A 26,140-nucleotide genomic window follows, 5' to 3' on the forward strand; every position below is an offset into this window, starting at 1 on the left:
GTGAAGGGATAACAGTGGCCAATGTTTATGAGTTTATAGAAGAGCAAGTTATATGACCAGTTGACCAATTTTGGTTTTGTGACTTTAAAAAAGGGGAAACAGCAGGACTGGGAGGGGGGGGGGGGGGGGATTCCATGCAGGAATTTGATCTCCTTTGGGCAAACGCACGTACAATGCTGCCGGGAAGATAGGTGAAGGGCATAAACCAGGTTTCAGAGCCGCCCAGGACCCCCTCCATTCCCTGGCACTCACCTTCCTGATGAGGATATTGTCGCTTTCACAGGACGCCAGGTCTACCCCGATCCTCTCCATCAGCCCCTCCAGCTGTTCCCGCACGTCCCGGGCTTGTCTCATTGAGCGGAACTGAATGAAGTTCTCGTAGCACCACTGCGTGGAAAAGCCGCTTTCTACCCACTAAGAAAGGAAGCAGGGGGAGACGCAGTCACAGTCATGCGGAGACGGGCACAGGGGTACAGAGCCTGTCACCTCTAGGGCACTGGGGATGGGAGGGCTCAGGGGATGGGCACAGGGATACAGAGCCTATCACCTCTAGGGCACTGGGGATGGGAGGGCTCAGGGGATGGGCACAGGGATACAGAGCCTGTCACCTCTAGGGCACTGGGGACGGGAGGGCTCAGGGGATGGGCACAGGGATACAGAGCCTGTCACCTCTAGGGCTCAAGGGTTGAGCGCCGGTTTCCTATCCGGGAGGTTGTGGAATCGAAACCCCACCAGCTCAGTATCACCGCGGAATGGAACATCCTCTGTGCGCGACAGAGGATGTTACTGATCAGAAGCAACAAGAAGAGGAAGTTTTGGTAAAATTTGGGCCATTGTCGCGCACAGAGGATGTTCCATTCCGCGGTGATACGGAGCTGGTGGGGTTTCGATTCCACAACCTCCCGGATAGGAAACCGGCGCTCAACCCTTGAGCCAGCGAGGCTTTCACAATAAGCATTTTTCGGAACTTATATTTGACCTTTTCAAGGAGTAGAAACGCCTCCCCCAACCACATGGGAAAAGATATCATTACCAGGAGTACTACAGCCTCCCAAGATCCCACCGTGGCTCAGAGCTCAGAGGAAGCCACTTATAAGCCACAAGTCTCACGGTTCACATTTACCCTCTGTTTTATTTAAACACACTTCTGTATGATTTTTATTACAATAAACTTTTTTTTTATCAGGAAAACAGCAAGTCCACAACACCTCTATCCATCACAATTCAATCAGCAACAATCAACAGCCAATACAAAGTACAGAACAATATCCCCAGCCCTTCTTTTATTCCCCCGCCCCGCAGAATATTAGGATTTCCACTTCTCCTAGGACTTCCCAATAGTTGTAAAGGATCCAGCCTGTTTCTCCGTATTGCCCTGAACTGCTCCATCCCCTGTGCATCTCATCCGGACGGCTGCAGGCCCGCGACATTGCTGGAGCCTGTGGTCCATCCCTTCACAGCAGGCTCTGCACTCGCCAGGCAGCCGGGGACAGAGGCTCCGTGTTTTCACCCCTCTTTCCCCGACTCTCTTGTATTACACCCTCCAGTGATTAACAGTTACTCGCCCGCAATCACAAGAATGAAATGTTCTCTCTTAAAATAAAAGAATCTTTCTAACACACACAGTGCGCGGTGAAACCTCATCGCCTATGGAAACAAACATTAAGGGGCGGATTTTAAAACGAGCGCGAATAGCCTACTTTTGTTTGCGCTCCAGGCGCTCCAGTACGCTGGATTTTAGTAGATACGCGCGGAGCCGCGCGTATCCGCTAAAATCCTGGATCGGCGCGCGCAAGGCTATCGATTTCGTATAGCCGGCGCGCGCCGAGCCACGCAGCCTACCCCCGTTCCCTCCAAGGCCGCTCCGAAATCGGAGCGGCCTCGGAGGGAACTTTCCTTTGCCCTCCCCTCACCTTCCCCTCCCTTCCCCTACCTAACCCACCCGGCCGGCCCTGTCTAAACCCCCCCCTTACCTTTGTCGGGGGATTTACGCCTCCCGTCAGGTCTATCTATTGCCAGCACAGACCGTCCAGCACTGCCCTGAGAAATCTCTCTCTCACACAAATCGCATCCCTCGCTCATTCATTCATTCATTCATTTATTTATTTATTCAACCGATTTCTGGTTCCATGCAAACACCTTTGTCACAATCAGACCGTGAACACGGAGCAGTTAGAGCAGGCTGGCGGGAAGAGCCGCTTAAAACCCGGGGACGTTTGCACGGTTTGCAGGACTCGCAAGCTTAAAGCCTGGGGAGGGGGAGGCCGTAAAGCGCAGCTCATGCCTGGGCCAGAACCCGCCCTTCCCCCCAGCTTTAGCCCCGATTGCTCCTTCCATGCTAAGCGGCTTTTCCCGGCAGGGTGACCGCTGCCCGCTTTCGGAGCGCACGGCCGAGCTCTCGATCACCGACCGGAAGCTACAGCTCCGCCATGGTTGTGAGGGCGAGACAGGCAGGGTCGGAGTCTAATCACAGGAGAGCTCTGCTGCTGCAGCCCCGCCCCTTCCTTTTGCTGCGATTGGATGGCAGGGGGCGGGGCACAGCACAGCCCGGTCCCAGCCGTTCCTTCGCAGCGAACCCGAGAGACGGATCCAGGCTCAGGGGAGAAGGTGGGGAGAAGCGCGGGCAGAGGGGACGTGGAGGGAGGGACAGGATCTCACCCTTATGCCTGTGAGGTTAGATCAAGCAAATCTGTCCTCACTGGACATGGGCCCCTGGCAGCCCCGGCAGCAACCATCACTTCTTCACGCTTGCAAGCCAGACTAACCCATCCAGCGTAGGGAATCAGGCATGAGAGAGGAGGGTGACCTGGTGCCCTTCCACTGCTGAACTCGTAAATGGCACCGGCTGACCTTAGGAGGAATCTGATACTCGCCTGTTACAGGAGGAGGAATCTCTGATTCAGGAGGGTCCATGAAGGGCAGCTCTTCCTCTTGTTTAACGCTCAGTGAGAACACAGACGTTACGATGGGAAGGCCTGGGATGAGAAAACAAACCTGGCTAGAAGGAGTCACCCAGGACCTGCTAATGTTATATTAGGAAAGGGATTTTAAATCTACAAATGTGATGTGAAAATGCAGAGCCCTTTAAATGCAGAACATTTACTTACTAATGGGGGGGTCCTTCATGGTTTCTTTTCCCTCCCGCTCCCAGCGTTGAGGGAAATATTTCTCCTCTTCCTTTTTAATCTTGAATATGACATCAGGATTCAGAATTTAATAACCTGTCAATAAAGACAGCAAAATGACATTTCACATTTATACTTGTGCTACTAGGGGTTTCATCCCTTTCCTATTCTGATGGAGTAATGGGTGGGGGGGGCATTGGGAGTGTGTTTAACTGACAAAGGGGCTGATGCGATACAGTGCGCACAGCCGAATGCACTGTATAATCCACAGTCAGATGCGGGTTAAATAGGCGCTAATCCACCCCCTAATGCAATAGGGGGATCAGTGCCAATTTAACACGCGAGTGAATGGGATAGCACTGATCACATGCAAATACATGTGAATGAGGCTATTACTCATTCACTGCTTGCAAAAAAAAATACATGTGCGTCTCAGACTCACATTCATCGCTCAACTATTAATGCCTGCCTGAAGCAGGCATTAATAGCTGAGCGCAGGTAAAAAGTACAGAAAAGCAGAAAATAGGGATTTTTCCAGCCCTGATAAAATGTCAGCTCCCATCCTGCAATGTGTCTAGGGGTGCTAGATAATAGAAAAGGCATATTTACCCCATGACACGAGGATGACATGAATCTCCTTGATGATCTTCTTGTACAGCTCCTTCTGCTGTTCTCCCAGAATGTCCCACTCCACTTCCAAGAAATAAGCAGCGACGTCCCTGAATGTGACCGATGCCTGGAACAGCAAACAGGACACCCTCAGCTCCTCTCCCTCCAGCTTCATTATAATGTGTAATAAACTGTGTGTGATTGCCTCGGTCATTGAGATCAGTTCTCCGGTAGATTCAGCAATAGTTCTCAACCTTTCATGACTCCTGTACCCATTTTCACGCATTTGAGAGCTTACCTATATTTTCTTCAAACTTTATTTCAAAACTGAGAAATGCACAACCAGAAAACTGCATTACAATAATATAACTCTGTATAAGATTGAAGAAGCTTTGTAATAAAGTTTTGAAATTAAGATTAAAGAAAATATCAGTAAGGTGAAATCAAGTTTACTGGATGGCAGTTAGTTTCCCTTTTATTTATTTTTTTTTTAGTTCTGCTGGACCTCCAGACAATTGGATTTGACCTCCTACCAGCAGACGGAGACATAGGGCAAATTCTTTGGGCTGATGCTCCTCCCTATATAGCCTGGTGCAGCAGGGAAGGAGTCAGTAGACTTAACATAAAAAAATATTGAATCTTCAAGCCCAGAGGCAATCGGGGGGGAGAGAAAAATTGAGAAAAACTTGACAAAGGCAATTGTACTTGACTCTGCCTTTCTCCTCTTCCCCCTCCCCCGCCCCTTGGGCTCTATTTCCCTTTGGGAAAAAAAAGGGTGCTTCCCCTTCTTTTCTGTATATTTATTTACAAAAATTGATCATCCGCCTTTTTACCAGAAAACTGTTCAAGGCAGATGATAAATAGCATAACAATAAAACCAGAGAGACATCAACATACTTAGAAAATCAAGCCCCGAATGCCTCCCCTGAACAGATGAGCTTTCAAAGCTTTTCTGCAGCCCCAAACTCCCAGGGAGTCTATTCCAAAGAGGGGGCTATCAAAGAGAACGCACGACATTGAGACGATACCATCGGGACAACTAATAAGAGCACAACAATCACGCTGGCTCATACAAAGGTAAAAGCCTCTTCAAATACTCTGGGCTGGTCAGATAAATACTCTGATGTAGCAGGGTTAAAATGTTAAAATTTAACTCTTTGCTCAATAGGTCTCTTAACGTACTTCCGACTACCAATTGAGCAGCCGCATTTAGCAACAACTGTAAAGGGTGTACATAACATTTTGGAAGCCCTATGCAAAGGTCATTACAATAGTGTAAAACAGCTAAAACAAAAGAATGTATTAAACTTCTAAAATCCTGCTTCTCTAAAATAAATCTTAAGTGCCGAGATTTACGCAACCTAAAGAAACCTCTGTCTCAGTTTTATTTTGCCTCAAAGGCAAAATGGAATAAACCAAAGAAAAAGACAATTTTTTCTACCACCAGCTGAACTGGTCTGGCAGGACTAAAGGAAAGGAAATTTACTGGCATCCGATAAGTTTAATTTCACCTTCCTTGTCGTCCAAGCCAGACAAATGTACCTAAACTGTACTTATCCCAGTCAGCTATGTCCTAGAGCTGCCGCCAGGACCCCTGTGGCAAATGCCACAATATCTTTCTCCTGAAGACTCAGTCTGTAATGTCTTGAAAATTAATGCTAAGAAGCTCATACAGATGTCTAAGGGAGATATTGACCTCATGAGCTCCCAACTGAATTTATATTACAGCTGGCAAGGGAGGCGTTAACAAGGAATTTTTTTATTTTTCAAGGGACCTTCTACCAGCAAATTTTAGGTACAGCGATGGGAGCCACAATGGCCCCATCGCTGACTAACTTGTTTACCATGGCCTTTGAAGAAGAGTGGATTTCCAGTTCTCTGTTTTCATCATGCATATTTATTTTTTACAAAAGATTTATACATATCTTTATCATCAGGCCCGGCAATGAGGTTACTTTAAAGCAATTTGGTATGTGGATAAATATATGCGATGAAAAGATCTAATTCACCTTACAATCGGGTCGATACAGTAAGGCCGCGGTAGAAACAGTGCGGCAGTGTCAGGCGCACCCTTCCTCCCCGCACGCACAGTTCTCTTGACCTAGCGCCTGATACTCTCTTCTAATCGCATGCAAATGCATGCCGCGGCTGTGAAGCGTTAGGGAAGGGTTATGCCCGCGCAACCCATTTTACTGTATAGGCGCTTAATACAGCGCCTATACAGTAACTTGGGTGCGCTGGTGCCTGTCATTTCAAATGTCATTTGAAATGACAGGCACCAGGAAGTGTAAAAATCAAAAATTTTAAATACCTGTCGGAGGGCCGCGTGGGTCCAGGCGGTCGGGATCCGGGGGGCGGGTGGTCGCGTGTTAAAATCTAGGCCGCGGGCGGGTGGGCGCCTGTTCCAGGCAGCGGCGGGGACGGGTGGACGCGCGTTAGTTTCAGACGGCCGGCGAGCGGCGGCGGGGTGGTCGCGTGTTAAATCTAGGCCGGGTCGCACAGATGCGCATTCATCCAGGCGGAGGAGCCTGGATGAATGAATTCATTCACTGCCGGTGCGACCCCTGCGATTCGGTGCTCAAGGCAGTCACATGTCGTGACATCGGGCGTCGTGACGTCACGCCTTGAGCGCCGAATCGCAGGGGTCGCACAGACGCGCATTCATCCAGGCGGAGGAGCCTGGATGAATGCGCGTCTGTGCGACCTGGCCTAGATTTAACATGCGACCACCCGGCTCCCGCCGCCGGCCATCTGAAACTAACGCGCGTCCACCCGCCCCCGCCTGGAACAGGCGCCCACCCGCCCGCGGCCTAGATTTAACACCTGGCTCCCGCCGCCGCCTGCCGGCCGTCTGAAACTAACGCGCGTCCACCCGCCGCCGCGACCCACGCGGCCCTCCAACAGGTATTTAAAAATTTTTATTTTTTTTTCTGACAGGTTTTGTGTGTCCCACAGCATTACATTTTCTCGATCATCTCTGTATCGCTTTTTTTTATTGTGTTTTATTGTTTTTGAGTATCTTAAGCGGTGTCGATGGATTTGTTACTAGACTCACAGTCCTAACTCCTACTAGGGGGAGGCGGTAAACTAACACGTTAAGGCCGCGGCAAAACAGCGGGTTACTAAGGAGATAATATCAGCGCCCGTTACAGTATCGGAGGGGAATAGCTAATTCGTTCATTTACATGCTGCGTGCGGAAAGGGTTATGTGTCTATTTTACGAAGCGCTAAGGACACGTGAAACTGGAGACTGTATCACTGGATCGCCTTACTCGTCTGTATTTTGTGCTCCCAGCACGTTACAGACGGGAAATCTTCAACCGCACGTTACTGTATCGACCCGAATATGATTTTGCAAGTATTCCCTTTCTGAATTTCCTTATTTTTAAGACAAAAATTGAAACAACTTTATATCGAAAGAAAACTGATAGAAATACATTTTTACATTATAATAGTGCCCACCCAGAGCCTTTTAAAAGAAGCTTACCTTTATCGCAATTTTTCAGATACAGGCGCAATTGTTCACAAAAGAACATTTTTAAAGAAGTCAGAGGTGCTTTCTAAAAAATTTAAAGAATGAGGTTATCCATCAAAATATGCAAGATAAGCATATAAGAGGGCACTATATAATGATCAAGATACCTTAGTAGACACCAATAAATCTAAGAATAACAGTGAAATAGAAACATGCATTATCCAGTATTCAACTATGTCAAGAAAAACAGTGAGGAAACACTGGGTTACAATTCATACTATACCAGGTATGGAGAATTAGGATTTTAGAATGGCATTTTCAAGACCCAAGAACTTAAAAGAAATATTGTGTCCAGCAACTCTCAGAGAAAAAAATAGGGGAAGATATGTCTTTACTTAATGGTCAAAGATAAAGGGACTCTGTGTGGTTGATGTGAAGTATGTAAGCAAACTTTGCAACTAAAAGAATTTGAATGTATAACAATGAAACAAGTATATAAAATATTTCATTTTACCACATGTACATCGTCCTTTGTAGTGTACAATGTTCTTGTCCCTGCAACAAAATGTATGTAGGTAAAACAAAAAGAATGCTTAAAATACAGTTGTCAGAACATAGGAACTGTATACACAATTCAAGGGAAACTGTTCCGATAATGCAACCTTGTCTTGATTTTGGACACTCCATTCAAGATTTGAGGTGGTTCCTATTGATACTGTACTTGTGGATGGGATGGGAGGTGATAGAGATAGTAGATCATATAGGTTAGAACAGAAGTGGATATTTAGATTAAAAGGTGAAGAATCGCTGAGGCTGAATAGCAAGATCAAAGCGAGTACTTTAGCAATAAATCCAAGCTCAATGAAAAATTAAAAGCACTCACAATATATGTTTTTGCTTTTTGTGCAAGAAGAGACAAAAGAAGCAGAAGAAAAGGGCATGATTTGAATAATTACAACATCATATAGAAGAATCCTTGATGTCTATGGGAGTTAATTGTAAAGCTGGACTGAATAGGAATCTTGGTTATCAGTCTGAGAACAAGAAGAGTATCTGATTGGGATCGGCGAGCCCATAAGGCGAACTTCGGTTGCCTAGGGCGCCGAGCTGTAGGGGGCGCCGAAGAGCAGCCACGTGGTGCCGCAAGCGGGGTCTTTCCCGGTCACGGCAAACAGAGATAGTTCTCAATCAAGTCCATTTTGCAGTATGTTTTCTGCTCTCTAGTTCCCAATCAGGTCCTCTTGTGTTTCTCACATTGATAACCGGGATTCTTTTTCATTCTAGCTTTACAATTAACTCCCTAAAACGTCAGGGATTCTACTCTGCGATGTTGTCATTATTCATTATTCTTTTATTTAGACTGCAAAATTCAAAATAACCTCCTCTAAAAGCCATTGTTTTCAATCATCTCCTATTAAGTTCTCAAACAAGTCCACTCTGCATTGCATTATTTGCTCTCTACAGGGCCGGTGAAAGGCTCTATTATGGGAGGGAGGGAGGCGGGGGCGGCCGAAGGCCGGTGAAAGGGTATTGGGCGCCTTAGGCGACCCTTGCGCTGCCGCCGCCCTCCCCTCATATCGGCGCCGATTGTTTCTATTTTTCTTTGCCGCGAGCGGGATAGGCCCCGCTCGCGACACCACGTGGCTGCCTTCGGCGCCCTGAGAAGCGCACGGTCAGCGTGGAAACAGGGAGCGGCGGCGGCGGCGGCAGCGCAAAGGTCGCCCTTGCTGCGGCCCTGGGAACTAGAGAGCGGATAATACAATGCAGGGGTGGACCTGATTGAGAACTTAACAGTAGAGGCTGCAAAGCAATGGCTTTTAGAGGAGGTGATTTTGAATTTTGCAGTCTAAATAAAAGAATAATGAATAATGACAACATCGCAGAGTAGAATCCCTGACGTTTTTGGGAGTTAATTGTAAAGCTAGAATGAAAAAGAATCCTGGTTATCGATGTGAGAAACACAAGAGGACCTGATTGGGAACTAGAGAGCAGAAAACAGAATACAACGGTGGACTTGATTGAGAACTTAAGAGCAGATAAACCAGAGGAATGGCACAGACGAAAGCGAATTTGAATTTTGTATTCAAAACAAAAGAATAATGTTTGTTTTAATAATCGTTCCGAATGTAGTTTCTGCTGCTAATATTCATCAATTGCTGGAATCTGGGACAGTTCTGTGCAAAGTGGAGTAAACAGAAATTCTGTATGTTGGAAAATTGCCTGAGTACCTGGTTGGGGAATGAAGAACAGAGCCAATGTATTGATGTACCTGATTGAGAACTGAAGAGCAGACAGTTCAAAGCATTGGTTCTTCAGAAGTTAACAGCAAAAGAAAAAAACCAAAACGTTTGTTTTCAATGACCCTTCCCAAAAAAAGTTTTCATTATTAACATTTAATAACCATTGAAATCTAGGATGGTTTTTTGTACAGAGGAAACAGAAATCTTGTATAAACCTAAACTGATTGGGAACTGAGGAACAGACAAGCCAATGCACAAGCATACCTGATTGAGAACTTAAGAGCAGATAGTCTTAAAAAAAAAAATGGAAAGGGACTCAGAATGAAATGTTGCATTTAGCAAAGATCAACCAATAAAACATTTCTTTGAGACAATGATTTAAATAGGAAAGAAATGTTTTGCTATTTTGAATTACGTAATAAGAAGGGTGGTATATTGCAGTAATTTGATTGGGTACGTTTTTAAATAAATTAAAATTACGCCCACCGCAATTTAGTAATGCAGGCATAGCCAAGAGGAATACATCTAACAAAGAATTTGTGAGCAGACAGAAAAAAGCACAAGTAAATGTTCAGTGAATATAATTGTTAGAAGAATTAATTAAATAAGGAAGTAAAGAGTTGATAATTATATTTTTCAGCTCTTGAGCTGTAGGCCTGATGCAGTGATTCCATGAAACGTGGTAGCGTTTCTCAGAATTAAACTGATACCGACAAAAGACGGCGGCATGGAGATAATCACATTACAAGGACTGTGTTACAAAGATAAGTAAATCCAAGTGATTTTTAAATTTGAAGCCAAGCCCTACTTTAAATTCATAAAAATGCAAAATAAATGTGCTGGGAAGAACTTGCCATTATAAGCAATTTTGAAAAGAGTTTTGCAATACCAGCATACTTCGGTGTTTTTATAAAAAATAAAAAAAAAAGCCGAAAATTTGAAGTTAAAAATTATTTACAAATAAAATTATAAAAAGGAGAGGTTTTTGTGGACCGGTGACTGCACCAACTGGTTGGGGAGCCAGCCTTTGGCGTTTCAGTTCAGTACTGAGGGCTTTTCCTCTTATAACAAATTTTGATACATATAATTTCAGAATAAGAGTTTTTTATTGGCAGAAGCAAGCCTTGAGAAAAACACTGGTCAATCCATTCAGCCCCTTCGCTAAGCCATCCTGCAAGAACGCCAAAACCTCGGAAACATTGACCTTCACAGGAGGCAGGTCACTCTCTCTACACCATGACAAACACTTTCCACACCCGGATAAAATGCCAGCAAAGTGGAAGGTCTCCTAGCCTGAAGCAATGTAGCAATCACTGACTGACCCTTTCATGCAAAAACATCGCTGCTCAAAAATCAGGCCACTAGACAAAAGTGATCTGCCTGTTCCGAAAAGATGGGCCCCTGGCGCAGCAACCCCTGCAGATGCCCCGCTGGACCGGACCATCCACTGCCTGCCACACCGGATCCGCAAACCATGGATGAAGCATCCACTCTGGCGCTACTAGATTCACCCTTCCTGGATATTGCTCGATGCGACATAGCACTCTGCCTACGACATGCCATGGGGGAAACGTACAGCAGAAGCCTCATTGGCCAAGGCTGAACCAAAGCATCGATTCCTCTGGAGCCAACCTCCTTCCTGCGGCTGAAGAACCTGTCCACCTTGGCATTTCCTCAAGTCATCAAGAGATCGAACTGGTGCTTGCCCCAGCTTCTCTGAACGAGGGCAAAGGCCTCCGCTGACATCTCCCATTCCCCAGGATCCAGCTGCTATCTGCTGAGATAATCCGCTTGCACATTGTCCACTCTGGCTACATGAGTAGCTGCTATCACTGCCAGATGTTTCTCCGCCCAGACAGAGAGTTCCTGAGTTACTAGCTGACGCTTTGTCCCACCCTTATGATTGATGTATGCCACCGTTGTTGCATTGACTGAGAACACTCGCACCGCACGCCCCTAAACCTGCTGAAGAATGGCCATTAGTGCCCTGCAAACCGCCCTTCTTTCCAACTAGTTGATTGACCAGGATGCTTCCACTGGCAACCACTGACGTTCAACCACGTGTCCTTGACACACGGCTCCCCAACCACTAAGGCTGGAATATGTGGTCACTACCACCCAGTCTGGGACCTCCAGATCCACTCCTTTCTTCAAATTGGGATGCAACAGCCACCATAAGAGACTGGATCTGGATTCCCTCGGAGGTGGTAAAGATAGTTGAAACTCCTCAGACAATGGATTCCAACGGGACAAAAGAGCCCGCTGAGAGGCCGCATGTGAGCAAATGTCCAGATGCCATAGAACCCAGAACCTATAAATAATCCCAGTCTCTGGGAACCGAAAGCCACAGCAAATGAAGTACTTGAGCCTGCAACTTGACCATCCTCTCCAAGGTAGGGAAAACCTTCCCTAAACTGGTATTGACCCACACCCCCAGATATTCCAATGACTGGGCTGATTCTAGATGGCTCTTTTCTAGGTTTATCACCCTAGCCAAGTGCTCCATGATGTCTTGAATCGAACAGTGGCACTCCATCTCAGACTGTCCGAATGAGCCAATGGTCCAGGTACAGATGTACCAGAATCCCTTCCTTTCTTTCTGAGGGCTGCTGCCACAATCACTTTTGTGAAAGTCCTTGGTGCTGTCGCCAACCCGAAGGGCAGTGCTTGAAACTGAAAATGCTCTCAGAGCACTGTGAATCACAGAAATTTCTGATGGTCTGACCATATGGGAATAGGCATATACACCTCAGTTAGATCCATTGTTGTGAGAAACTCTCCCTTGCGCTCTGTTGCTATCACCGTCTGTAGCGTCTCCATACGGAAGTGCGACACTGACCTTCTGTAGATCGAGAATGAGCCAAAAGGTGCCTTCCTTCTTGGGAAATCAAAGTAAACTGAATATCTTCCTAGACCCTGCTCCCTTGGGCGAACTGGAATGATAGACAACCTACATTAGACAATAGAAAACCTTGGTTTACAGCCGAACTTAAATCCCTCAAACAATCTCTTAGAAAAAAAGAGCAAAGCTGGAGAAAAAACTCATCCACTTCGACACAAACCATCTACAAATCCCACCTCAACTCCTACAGGAATACTATCCTTAGAACAAAGAAAGAATTCTATGCAAAAAAAATACACAACTTCATTTTCGACTCAAAGGCCCTTTTTTCTTACGTCTCCTCTCTAACCAAACCATCTCCTCTCACGATCCCAGACCACCAAGCGCTCAACAAAGCTAACGAGCTAGCCAACTACTTCAAGACAAAAATCACTAACCTTACCCATTCAATTACATCCAATAGCCCCACCTTAACACACCATCTAACAACAGTGCCGCAACAAAACACAAGCATGGACTCATTCGAGCTCACTTCTTCACTGGAGATCGAAAATACACTCAAAAAACTAAAACCATCCTCACACCCATCAGACCCATTACCAACAAATCTCCTCATTGCCATACCAAACACCATCTCAAAACCAATAGCAGAAATTATCAACACATCCCTGTCTCAAGGCTCAGTTCCTAACCAGTTAAAATTGGCAATCCTGAAACCGTTACTGAAGAAACCAAATGCTTCTCCATCAGACCCAGCTAACTTCCGACCGATTGCAAACTTACCACTCATCGCCAAACTGATGGAAAAAATTGTCAACAAGCAACTGTCAGAATATCTGGAAGATCATAACATTCTATCCCCAGCTCAATATGGCTTCCGAAAACGACTAAACACCGAATCTCTCTTATTATCGCTCACTGATACCATCCTCGTGAACCTGGAGAAAAAACAATCTTACCTGCTGGTTCTACTTGATCTTTCTGCGGCGTTTGATACGGTAAAACATACTACACTTATAGACCAACTAACTAATATAGGGATCAAAGGCACAGCTCTCAAATGGTTTCACTCCTTCCTAAGCAACAGATTCTACAAAGTAAGGATAAACAACAAAGAATCGCATCCAATCCTTACAGAGCAAGGAGTCCCGCAAGGATCCTCACTTTCTCCCACCCTATTCAATATCTACCTCCTCCCTCTCTGCCACCTACTCTCAAACCTCAAGCTTACCCATTACCTCTATGCAGACGACATTCAAATCCTTCTCCCGATTACAGAATCCCTTCAAAAAACCATCACTTACTGGAACGAATGCCTACAGCCCATTAAGGAATTACTCTCAAGCCTCAACCTAGTATTGAATGCCAATAAAACCGAAATGCTCATTGTCTCTCAGGATCCACTCACAATCTCTTCTAGCTTCTCTCTACCAAACGCTAATAACATGTTCTCACCGGACGTCAGAGACCTTGGAGCATGGCTTGACAATCATCTTAACCTAAAAAAGTTCGTAAACAATACCACGAAGGACTGCTTTTACAAACTGCAAGTCCTCAAAAAACTTAAACCCCTCCTTTATTTCTCCGACTTCAGGCTAGTACTTCAATCCATAATATTATCAAAGCTCGACTATTGCAACTCCCTGCTACTAGGTCTACCCAACAACACGATCAAACCATTACAGATGGTACAGAATTCTGCTGCCAGAATTCTAACAAGCACTAACAAAAAAGATCACATCACCCCAATCCTTAGTAATCTACATTGGCTTCCCATTAAACAAAGGATACTCTATAAGGTACTCACAATCATCCACAAAGCGACAAACAAAATAGCTCCCATCACGTTAAGCTTTCAACTCCAACCGCACACATCTTCCAGACCTATCAGAAGCGCTTACAAAGGATCACTGCATGCCCAACAAGTAAAATCATCTCTGAGCAAAAGAGCGCTATCCTTAGCAGGCCCCCACCAGTGGAACATGCTCCCCCCAAATCTAAGACTTGAACCCAATCATCAAGAGTTCAAAAAAAGGCTAAAGACTCTTCTTTTCCAACAAGCCTTCCCAGACTCACAATCCTACCAAGACGGAAAGTCTTCCAAATAAGAAGTATCCCCTAATTATGGTCACCATACCAAGTCCTACCTTCAGGTCTCTGCAACTGGACAACAATCTTTGAGTTCTAAAAATTAATCTTATTTATATTTTCCTCTGCAACTGGACTACAATTTCTAAGTTCAAAATTCATTTTATCTTATTATTTATATTTGGCATGGTTAATATGTCACTATATCCAAGTTAAATATTTAAATTATACAGTTTATATTACATAATTTTATTAATTACAAGTAAAACTATTCTATATTATTTATTATCATTATGTTAAATTGTCATCCAGTTATAATGTTCCATATGTACCACTGTTCTATGTAAAGCCCCCTTATCTCTGTTGGGCAGTTTATCGTTATATGTAAACCGGAGTGATTTATAGTCTCTATAAGAACCTCGGTATATAAAAATTAAAAATAAATAAATAAAATAAATGATAGCCTCCAGTTCCTGCAGCTGCAGTGTGTCCTGTACCACTGACCGCTTGGCGTGAGACGCGCAATGGGAAACCACATAGGCCTCTCTGATTGGGTGCGAAAATTCTAAGGCATAGCTGTCTCTTATGACTTCCAAGACCATTGATCGGACATGAACTTGGTCCATTCCTCATGAAAGAGGGTTAGTCTCCTTCCGACGGCTTCTAGGGAAGAGTGGACTGGCCCTCCTTCATTAGGAGGCTTTACTTCCTCCGGCCTCCTGGCTGGTATCTCTGGAAGGCCTACATGACCTCCAAAAGGACTGCTGCCTTCCAGAGCCTTGTTTCTGCATAGAGACGGAAGAATTCCTATTAGAATGAAACTTCCTCATCTCTGAATAACAAGAATGTGGCGGAAAGCTCTTCTTGACGGTCTTCTTATCCTCGGGCAACTTGTTTCCTTTCAACTCCCCCAAATGCTTCATCAACTGTTCCAGATCTTCTCAAACAACAGCTTCCCTTTAAAGGCAAGATTACACAGCTGCGCTTTAGACCACACATCCGCTGCCCAATTGCACAGCTACAGGAGTCTGTGGCCACTACCGTGGACACCATATTCCTGGATGATGTTTGGTCCATATCGTACAGAGCATCTGACACATAGGCCACCCTGTTTCAAAACGAACTGCATAGTTGGCATCAGCAGGAGCCCCTGATGTCTGCTCCTGCGCCTTCTGGACCCAGCACAAACAAGCTCTCTGCATCAGACTAGCACAGACTGCAGCCCAAAGGCTCAAGGCCAAGACCTCAAGCAATCTCTTCAGCAGGATTTTCAACTTCCACTGCTGGACATCCTTCAGCACAGCTGACCTTGCCATGGGAATGGTCATCTTCTTGGTAACTGCAGACACTGCTGCATCCACCTTTGGAAGTTTCCAAAGCTCCAGGGTTTCTTCCAGCCCTGGCCACCTTCAGCCCTGTTTCAGGAGACTCCCTCTCCCAGTCCACTAACTTCTTCGGCAAAGGAAAAGCCTTTGGTAGTCCATGCAGGCCGTCTAATGCCGGGCGCACCCCCTCATTGTTGGAATCCTCCTGTGTGACCTTGATCACCAGGTCCTCCAACACATGGGGAATGAGGGGCCGCAGTTCCTCCTTACAGAAATCTTTCGACTCTCGGGTTATCTCCTTCCGCAACAGTCACCTCCACCACATCAGGTTCACAACCCGCCAGAGTACTCACAGGATCAATACCTGGATCATCTCGTGGGCCTTCCTGGAGATCTTCACCCTCCGAGTCCTCAGAGGTCTCTCCATCTTCCTCCGATGGATATCCCAGACCCAGAAGCTGAAGAATCCCCCCGGACCTGGGCTGCTCACCTGCCCTATGCTTCTTAGATGAGCGCTGGGACTTCTGGGTAGCCAGACACTTATTCGCTGCCTCCCTTTTTGCCAGATAGGCCTTATGGTGCAGAAATACAAAATCCATGGAAAATTCCTCAGACCACTGGATGCCTTTTCCACCACGTCCTCCTCTGGCTCCCATGTCCCTTTTCTCTATCTTCTACAATGCCTGGATCCAAGAGAGAGAGGAATCCCTAAACTCCCTAGCCACAGCATGCCTCCACATGGAGACAACATGGCCACCATCTCTTCTGACCCCCCCCTCCCCCGGGGTCTCCAGAAGACACCTGCGGGGACCACTGCCTGAGACCTCTGCAGAGGTCCCTGCCTTTTCAGAAGCATAGTCGGCGCAAAAAGAGGCTCCAACCAGGCACGATTTCCTCACCCCTACAGGCCCCACGCAATTTCCCGTGCTCTACGAGAGGCGCCATGCTTCTTCCGCAGCTCGTGGCAAAAATAACTCCTTGAGCGCTGCAACGTTGCTGCCAATGATGTCCCGGGTCCCCGGTACTGAAGGCAAGTCGTGCACCTCCCCTCTCACTCTTGGCAACGGTCTCACTGCTGAGACACAGCTGGCAATGGCTTTACTGCCGAGACACAGTCGACAGAACAGCCCTGCTTTTCCAGGCTCCTTTCTTTATTTGCTTTTTCTTTTTTAAATAAGCAGCAACCAAGCAGCACCAAGAAAAATAAAGATAGACTTTCCTGCTTCTGGCTGTTGGAGGACGGTGAGCAGGCCTCAGAGGGAGCGAGAGAACCAGGACCCCCTGCTTAATTTGAGGGATGGCCCATGAAGGAAGCTAACACCTTGGGGAGCACCAGTATTCACTAATGTCTTGAATTTTTTCTTTTAAATCATCTCCAGACTGTAGGTCTGCACCTCTACTATCTGCTGGAGACAGAGAAATACTGAGGGACTGCAGGTGGCACTCTCGGTTAAGTAGCAGTGCCTGAAAAGTTCTTACTCTCTGTCTCCATCTGCTGGTAGGGAGGCAAAACCCACTTGTCTGGATTGATCTGGGGTAGGAACAGGAAATGGTCTCTGTCAGTGAGATCGGCTCTCCAGTAGATTATAATATGAAGAGACTGCTTGTCTATCAAATCTCCAGTATCTTATAGAGATTGCCTGATCTCCAGAGAAACACTGGAAATCTCAGGGGCTGGCTGATTCAGGAGGAAGAAGGGGAATCAGTAAATTTGGGCTGGATGAAGGAGGAGCATCAGAAACAGTTGTATGGGGGGAGGAGAGAGGCTGGTGGGTGGTGTATCAAGGTAGGGAAGTGGAGTTCTGGGCCTACACCTGGGGAGGTGGACTGAAAAAATGTGTTTGATGAGAGAATATTGTGTATTTCAGAGCGTTAAAGAGAATGTGTTTATGCACGAGAGAGAGAGAGAGAGAGAATACTCGAAGAATGCTGGCCAGAGCCTCATGATTTCATTGGCATGCTATTAATTGCATCAGTAGCATGGGATCTTCTTGGTGTTTGGATAATTGCCAGGTTCTTGTGGCCTGGTTCGGCCTCTGTTGGAGACAGCATGCTGGGCTTGATGGACCCTTGCTCTGACCCAGCATGGCATGTTCTTATGTTCTTATGTCTTTAGACTATTTGCAGTGGTGATGGCCCACGCATATGGAACTATTTTCTGGAATAAGTTCGTTTTGCTGGTTGCCCTAAAGCATTCTTTTTTTATTCAGGTCTTTGAAGCAAATTGATAATTTTATCAAGACACATGCTTGGATAACCAGGTCATACTCAGGTGTCTTTGTTTTTTGTTTCTGCTTTGTTATTGTATGGTTTTTTTTTATTGCTGTATGTATTTTAAACTATATATGTATATAATTGAAATCCGCCTTAGAACATGAATACGCGCAGAATATAAGTTTAATAAAAGTAAAGTAGTCTATCTGCTACAATAAGCAGCAGTGGCTTACAATAAGAACATGTGAATGTTCTTATTGTAAGCCACTTCAAATTTTAGATAATGCAACATATACATTTCTAAAAATGTGTGCAAGTGACATTATGTGTATGAGAAAGTGTACAATGTGTGCGAGACTGTGTGAGAGACAGAGAATGTGTGTGAGTGTATATGAGTGAGTGTGGATATGTGTGCGAGATAGTGTAATATAGTATTGATAACACATAAAGACCAAATGATCTATCTTGTCTGCCCAGCAATCTGCTTATGGTAGTAACTGCCGCTCTGTGCAGGTTACCCCATGTGTTCTGATAAGGTCAGTAACTGCCACTGTGCAGCTTACCCCCATGCGTTCTGATAAGGTCAGTAACTGCCGCTCTGTGGAGGTTACCCCCATGCATTCTGATAAGGTCAGTAACTGCCGCTCTGTGGAGGTTACCCCCATGTGTTCTGATAAGGTCAGTAACTGCCACTGTGCAGGTTACCCCCATGTGTTCTGTTAAGGGTAGTAACTGCCGCTCTATGCAAGCTACCCCCATGAGTATTATTAAGGGTAGTAAATTCTGCACCATTCAGGTTACCCCCATGTGTTCTGTTAAGAGCAGTAATTGCCGCTCTGTGCAGTTAACAAAATGCAGAAAGGTTATACCACACTTTTTTCCTTAAATCTTTAGGGATCCACAGTGTTTACCCCATGCCCTCTTGAATTCATTAACTGTTCTCATCTTCACAACCTCCTCTGGGAGGACATTCCAGGCATCCACCACCTTCTCCGTGAAGAAATTTCCAGATATTGCTTCTGAGTCATCCTCCCTGGAGTTTCATATCATGACCCCTAGTTTTACTATTTCCTTTCTAGTAGAAAAGGTTTGAAATTTATGCATCGCTAATACCTGTCAGGTATCTGAAGGTCTGTATCATATCTCCCCTGTGCTTCCTCTTCTTCAGGGTATACATATTTAGGTCCTTCAGCCTCTCCTCATAGGTCTTCTGAAAAAGACCCCTCACCATTTTGGTCATCTTCCTCTGGACCGTTTCCATCCTGTCTCTATCCTTTTTGAGATACGGTCTCCAGGACTGAGGCTTCATCAATTATATGTACAAGGGCATGATTACTTCCCTATTTCTGCTGGTTATTCCTTCCTCTATGCAGCCCAGCATCTTTCTGGCTTTAGTTACTGCCTTATCACATTGCTTTGCCACCTTCAGATCACCCAAAGCTTCCTCTGCTGCTCTGTGCACGATAGTCTTTTGTCCCCCCCATCAGCACACACAGCTCTTTTGGATTTCCGCATCACAACTGCAGGACTCTGCACTGCTTGACATTGAATCAAGCTTTCTTAAAACACTTTAAGACATGTCCTTCAGACAAGTCCACTCTGTTGCAGATCTTAATATCATCTGCAAAAAGGCAAACATTTTTTTCTTACCCCTTCGCAAAGTCGCTCATAAAGATATTGAACAGAACTGGTCCCAAAACAGATCTTGAGGCCCTCCACTTAGCACCATTCTCTCATCAGAGCGGTTTCCATTTACCATTACGCATTGTTTCCTCTCAGTCAACTGTTAGTAATCCATTCCACTACCTTGGCGCCGACACCGAAGCTTCCTATTTTATTCACGAGCCTCCTATGCGGGACTATATCGAAAGCTTTGCTGAAATCTAAGTAAATGTTATGGCTATTTTCCCCCTAAGAGATGTATAGCAATGTTGTTTTTTAGTTGTTTTGGGTATAAAATTATTTAGGGAGTTATTTCGTTTTTGTGAAGAAATGTGTACCGTGATAGAAATTAGTGCAACAAAGAAAATCACTAATATTGCTAGTGTAGTTGCTTAACATAAGGCCTATGCATTTTGAGAATAAATATGCCATTTTTCTTAGCTTGCTTATCACAACCAGCAACTCATGAGATCAGATATAATAACAAACAGTTACTCATGAGGCTAACTGTGCGATTTTCAGGGAAAACAGGACAATAGCAACTCAGCCATACCCAACTGTTGCTGATATGATTAGACAGACAGTTGAGGCCTCAGCAGATGACAAGAACACATGGGAAAAGCCCAGAGAAGAAACTAGGACAAAGGTCAGAAGAATTAACATAAAAAGATCAACTTCAGACAAACTGTTTGTAATCAGAGAAAGAACAGATCAGAAGAAATACATCTTGGATATTAAGTGCCTGATGAACTGTTCCTGATTGCCCAGCGCTGTATTTCCATCTTTCCAAGAAATATAAAACTCACACTGGAAACTGTGAGAGGAAGTATCTTTGTATATGTTCTTAATGCAAAATCTAATGTTGTATGCTTTCATTGCTTATTCTCAGACTTATAAGTAAAAACTTCTATACTTAAAATAAGTGTGTTGTATATTCTATGACAAAATAACCACCAACTTGCCTAGCCATTATATTTTGGCATGTTTATGTTTTGTGTTGCGTAATGTTTTGTTATGCTTTACTGTGTATGTTGACTGTAATCTGCCGAGATTGGTGAATCAGCAGAATAGAAATTGCAGAAATAAATAAGAAATAAATCACATTGAGCAATCTTTCTTGATCCAGTTCTCTAGTAACCCAATCAAAAAAGTCAATCAGATTTGTCTGGCAGAACCTTCCCCTGCCGAATCCATGCTGCCTTGGGTCCAGCAACCCACCGGATTGTAAATAGTTCACTACCTTCACCAGAGTTTCTATTAATTTTCCCACCACCGAGGTGAGACTAATCAGCCGATAATTTCCAGCCTCCTCTCTGCTACCACTCTTGTGAAGCAGGAACACCACCGTTCTTCTCCAATCATGTGGCACCACTCCCGTTTTCAGGGATCTATTGAACAAGTCTTTCAGTGGATCCGCCAGCACATCTCTGACCTCCCTCGGTATCCTGGGATGCACCTCATCTGGCCACATGTCCACTTTCAGGTTTCCCTGCTCTTCCATAAATGGGGTTGCATCTACGCCACTCCCATCCATGGGCTTGTTAATCAACAACGGTCCTTCTTCTCCAGGGTCTTCTTTAGTGAATACTGAACTGAAGTATTTGTTTAATATTTCTACTATTTTGTCTTTCTCCACACATTGATCCTCATCCCTTTTCAACTTCACTGTACCACTACAGACCTTCCTTCTTTCTCTGAAATATCTGAAAAATGTTTTGTCACCTCACTTTCTCTCTTTGGCAATCCTTTCTTCTGCTTGACCTTTTGCTTTCCTGATTTCTTTCTTTGTCTCCTTCACTTTCACCAGATATTCTCTCTTCCCTGTGTTCCTTTTTTGGGATCCTTTACACTTCTTGAATGCTGTGTATGTAAGAGAGTGCGAGAGACAAAGTATGTATGTGGGAAACTGTGTGTGTGCGTGTGTATGTGAGAGTCTGCATGTCTCTGTCTGAGAGTGTGTTCAAAATCGAGCATGTATGCATGTGAGAAAGTCTGCTGGGACAGAGGGAGAGTGTCTGCATGTCCCTGCATTCTGCTAATCTCTGCTGCTCTCAAGATGAGAACTCAAACCTTCCCAGGGATGTAAAGATCTTTGCACTGTGCTGTCGGGAGGGTGGAAGATCTGCACAGGGAAAACGTTTCCTTTAAGTGCGGGTGTCCTCTATTCAGGAGGAGAGAGAAGAATCTCTTACCGGATCAGAGAGCAGGGCAGACATTTCCCTCTGAATTCTGCAGCTGTGGGGAGGGATTCAGGCTGGAGATTTCCCTGTTCCTGCTCAGAGGCTGAGAAAGATGAATAGGAGAGGAGGGGGTGCGGCTGATTCCTGAGGGCCTCAGATAAAATCCCTCCTCTCCCCCTCTGCAGATCTGAGCTGACACTTGCAGGGATTTCCAGTCCTGGGAAGGCAGAAAGGTTCTGCTTTTATGCCGAGCCGAGCCTACTCTTTACAGCCCCGAAGACAACAGAGGAAAAGAAAGCAGCAGACAAAGCAAGGCAAAGCTCCCGAGCAGAAGCCATGCCACGTCCCGCAAATCCTGCTTCCTCACGGGGCAGTTTAGGCTATTTCCCTTTAAATTAGTTTTGGGCTGGGCGCCTTTTTTTTCATGTGTCTGAGGCGGCGCAGAGTGATGACTCATGGGCCGCAGCAGCCAATCAGAAGACGCCCATTGTGGCATGCTAGGGAAGGAAACGGAAGGAGGACGCAGCCTCTCTGCCTTTACCTGCAGCGGGTTCCCTTCTCACACGATCCCAGCCGCGTTACCTGGGAACGGGAGGCAGAGGCGAGATGAAGCCTTTTTTCGCCTGCTTGAGGATAAGCTTTCTAGGGGAAAGAAAGGAGTACTGTGGTATAGGCGGAGGACAAGAAGAGAGAGGATGTGAAACAGCATGAAAGGAGGGCAAAGACAGAGAAGGGTCGAGCTTATTCTACCCTTGCGCTGGCAAGGGCAGAATAAGCAGAGGCAAGTGGATGAAGGGAAGAGAGGTGGAGGGCAAGGAGGGAAGTGGGTGGAAGGGGACTATAAGGGGCAGAGAGCAGGGCGGGTGCTAGCTTTTTGGATGCCTGTGCTTCCCCCCACCCCCCATGATTCATTCAGTCTGTGTCTCGGGAGGGTGGGCAGGCACACAAACTTTCAAATATACATACATTTTCTAACACCTACATATTCATTCTGTCCCAGACACGCTCATGCTCACACACACATTCCCTCTTATTCACTCACATGCTCTCTTTCTCTATTTTTCAGCAAATCTCACACCTTCTGTCTCCCTCACAAACACATAGTCTCCCACTCGATCCTATATATATATATATTTTTTTTTTCTTTCTCGCTCTCTCACAAACACAGGCACCACAGGATGGGATCGCCTGGTAGGCTGCCTCCGGGCCTCTATTTGGGTGCTGCCCTTCCTTCTAGGTCTGCTGCAGGGTTCCAACAGCAATAAGACTCGGCCACCTACTGTACGGCTCCAGTGGTCCTGGAAGTAAGTCCTGTCAGAACAACATGTAATCTACTGGGCATTGCAGGAGCCATAAACTAGCAGAACAAAACAAAACCAACCCCCAGCAGATAGCAGCAGTACCCTGTAGCCAGATTTTGCCTCAGCCACCTCCCCTTACCTTGCCACTGGAGGAACTCAAGTCATCTCGCTGTCATAGCAACACCGTCCCTGCTGCTCTCAACCTCACTTTTGGCTGGGCAGGAGTGATGCATCAACAGCAGCAGTGTGGAACTAGGAGAGAAATAATGCCTCTGGGGTCGACGATTGCTCCCCGAATGTGAGAGAGGCTTCAATCTGTTGGATTTCATGCTCATGGCCTAAAGTTTGGCACGCTGCAGGTGTCACAGCCCAGCAATCGCTTGTTGGCTCACTTCTAGGATCAGACCCGTCGGACTGAAGGTACAGACCGCTGCCTGTGGGCCCTAAATTAGACCAATGGCAACTCTGCAGGCTGCTGCCACTGCCCCCTCCCCCAGATGTGCCACACAGTCCAATTGCATGGTATGCACACCTGAGACATGGCTGGAGGGGAGGAGGGAATGAGATGGTGGGGAGCAGAGAGACGGGGAGACTGTTGGGTACCTTTTGCAGCAGGAAGGGATAGTGGTAGAGGTGTTATGTTGAGAATGTATAGTCCCTACATGTTGCTTTTTGTATTTTCTTCCACTCCTGTCCTCTCTCAAAACTTTGGCAAAAATTGTAGTTGCTTATCAGGATTCACCATTAACTTTTTAAATTCGGAACTATTGCCAGTTGGACTAAGAGTAATGGTGGAATGTCCTTCTGTGTTTAATATGGTGAGGGAGGGGTTTCAATATTGATTGTATGTTTGCAGTTTTGTATATTCACCTATTGTAAAAACACTACAAGTTTGTATGTTTTAATACATCAGAAATAAAATTATTATTGAAAATACCATTTAGCATATCTTTATTTGGTCCTTTGAAGACTGGGCTACTTTGAAGCTTGGGTCTTTCCTTTTCCTGTGCTACTTGGGCTAGTTTGGACTACAGTGTGTTTTATTTTGAGTTACAAACCATTTAAAATCGGGCACCACTACCTGCAGCAGGGCTGAAAAGAGCAGGAAAGACTCCAGAATAAAAGCAGAAGCTTGCAGCTGCCCTAGGACTAGAAATCACTGCAAGCCCTAGAGAGGGAGAGGAGGGGCTTTATCTTAGCTCCTCCGGCTTAATTCCTGCCTCCTCTCCTATTCATCTTTCTCAGCATCAGACCCGGAACAGGGCAATCACTAGCCTGAATTCCCCCTGCAGCATTCAGAGGGAAATGTCTGTCCTCTTGTGTACAGGGCACCCGCCCCTAAAGGGAAACCTTTCCACCCTCCCTCCTGACAGCACAGGGCAGAGATCTTTCCATCCCTGGGCAGGTTCGAGTTCTGCTCACCCTGAGAGCAGCAGGGTGGAGGGAGGCATGCAGGCTTGCTCACATGAACATACTTTCATACATGCACACACAAGCATGCAAACATAGAACATTACAGCCTATCCAAAGCAACTAGTGAGCTTTACAGTCGTCACCACTCTACTCAGAGTTCCTTTGTGCTTATCCCATAGTTTCCTGAATTCAGTTACTGGTCTTGTCTCTACCACCTCCACAACCCTCTCTGTAAAGAAATATTTCCTTGGATTACTCAAGTCTACCCCCTTTTCACCCTCATCCCATGACCGCTTTTTCTTTTGAAAGAGACCTGCTTCCTATGCATGGAGACTTGAGGTTTTTAAATGTCTCTCCAATACAAAAAGTCTAGGGCTCTGTTATTAATATCGCTAATAGAAGCCATATGTAAACAAAAGCAACTCTCTCCTATCAAGGGAACAAATATCAGATAAAATATTGCTCAGACAAGTATATAATCCACAGGCTCTTGCCTGCAATAGGCTTCAATCAGCATCATATAGCTGAGCATAAGGTTTTCATGTCATTTACTTCTTCCCATTTCCTATATCGTTTATTAACTTATTCTCTCTTATTCCCACGCTATTTAGAAAATTTCTAAATAAAGCAACCACTTATCTTTATTAGGCAAAAAAAATGCTCTTTCTGCATCAAGAAAGCTTCCCAATTGCTCAGCATTTATCCCTGAGCAATTGGGAATGCCAAAGCAGTGAGGCAACTAGTTATTGAGAAAAACATCTGGAAAATATTGAGATTGAGAAAAAAGTTTGAGGAGAAACAAGGTAAATGTCCATAGAAATGCTTGGACAAAAAAAAAAAAGGATTGAAGGCTCATGAGGCAATGCCTGCATGGGAATTCTTGCACATGCTCAGTAGCGCTCAAAGCTCTACTCGCTTGGAAAGACAAGTCCATTTGGTGCTGCTGGATGATGTCACCCACATGAAATAGCTAATTCAGCCTGCTTATTGATGGAAGAAGAGGGAGTGCTGAGCAACTCTCTTCTTTTCTGTTTGACTATTCGCTTCCCTTATTTTGGGTCCTTGTTTGCTGGACTTCCTGCTGACACTTGGGTCCATCCACCCTCTGATGGCATAGCAGAATGGCTCTTCACTCTTAACCTCTTCTCCTCTTATTCTCTGCTTGAGGGGAGGCTTGGGGAAGAGGGCATAGGAACTAGAGGAGCTGTTTGTTTTACCCCAACCTAACACTCTCACCTTCTGTTCCTCACAAGTCCAGGGAACAAAGCTGAAAGCTAGCACCTCAATTGATGTCAGAAGTGTAAAATAAAATTAAACCATTAAAATAAACCCCCAAACATAAAACCTCAAACAAAAATAACACCTTGATGAAAAGCAGTATTTTGTGTGGCTGTTAGCACACACAAAAAAATATGAAAAGAAAGTGATTAAAAGCACCACTTTCTCTTTGCATGGACTGTAACTGGACACCCCTCCAAACTTGAGGAATAGGAGATTGGTGTCAGTGAAGGGACCAATGGAGTGAATAAATTAATATTAATGCTGCATATCAGCAATGACAGCAGCGCTGTCTCCTCCAGCTGGAGTTCCCTGCAACCTCTGAAAGTTCAGAGGAAGAGAGAAGGGGAGGGTCAGGAATTTAGATGCCCCACAAATTCTAACATTG

General features: G+C 45.4%; 1 protein-coding gene across 8 annotated transcripts in view; it reads right to left on the reverse strand.

Moving 5' to 3' along the window:
* Nucleotides 1-22,083, reverse strand: part of LOC115080659 (pre-mRNA-splicing factor ATP-dependent RNA helicase DHX16-like) — a 30,286-nt gene extending 8,203 nt beyond the window's left edge. The window contains exons 1-7 of one of the 8 annotated variants that reach the window (XM_029584992.1): nucleotides 21,773-22,083; nucleotides 7,493-7,567; nucleotides 7,222-7,294; nucleotides 3,735-3,861; nucleotides 3,108-3,221; nucleotides 2,874-2,975; nucleotides 253-414 (exon numbers count right to left, since the gene is read on the reverse strand). In XM_029584992.1, coding sequence (XP_029440852.1) covers nucleotides 253-354 — 102 coding nt within the window. In that variant the 5' untranslated portion in view covers nucleotides 355-414; nucleotides 2,874-2,975; nucleotides 3,108-3,221; ... (2 more) ...; nucleotides 7,493-7,567; nucleotides 21,773-22,083. The other 7 variants (XM_029584990.1, XM_029584991.1, XM_029584993.1 and 4 more) reach the window with 7 other exon arrangements.
* Between the last annotated feature and the right edge of the window lie 4,057 nt (nucleotides 22,084-26,140).

The sequence above is a fragment of the Rhinatrema bivittatum genome, chromosome 19, assembly GCF_901001135.1.
Source record: "Rhinatrema bivittatum chromosome 19, aRhiBiv1.1, whole genome shotgun sequence".
NCBI classification, from domain to species: Eukaryota; Metazoa; Chordata; class Amphibia; order Gymnophiona; family Rhinatrematidae; genus Rhinatrema; species Rhinatrema bivittatum.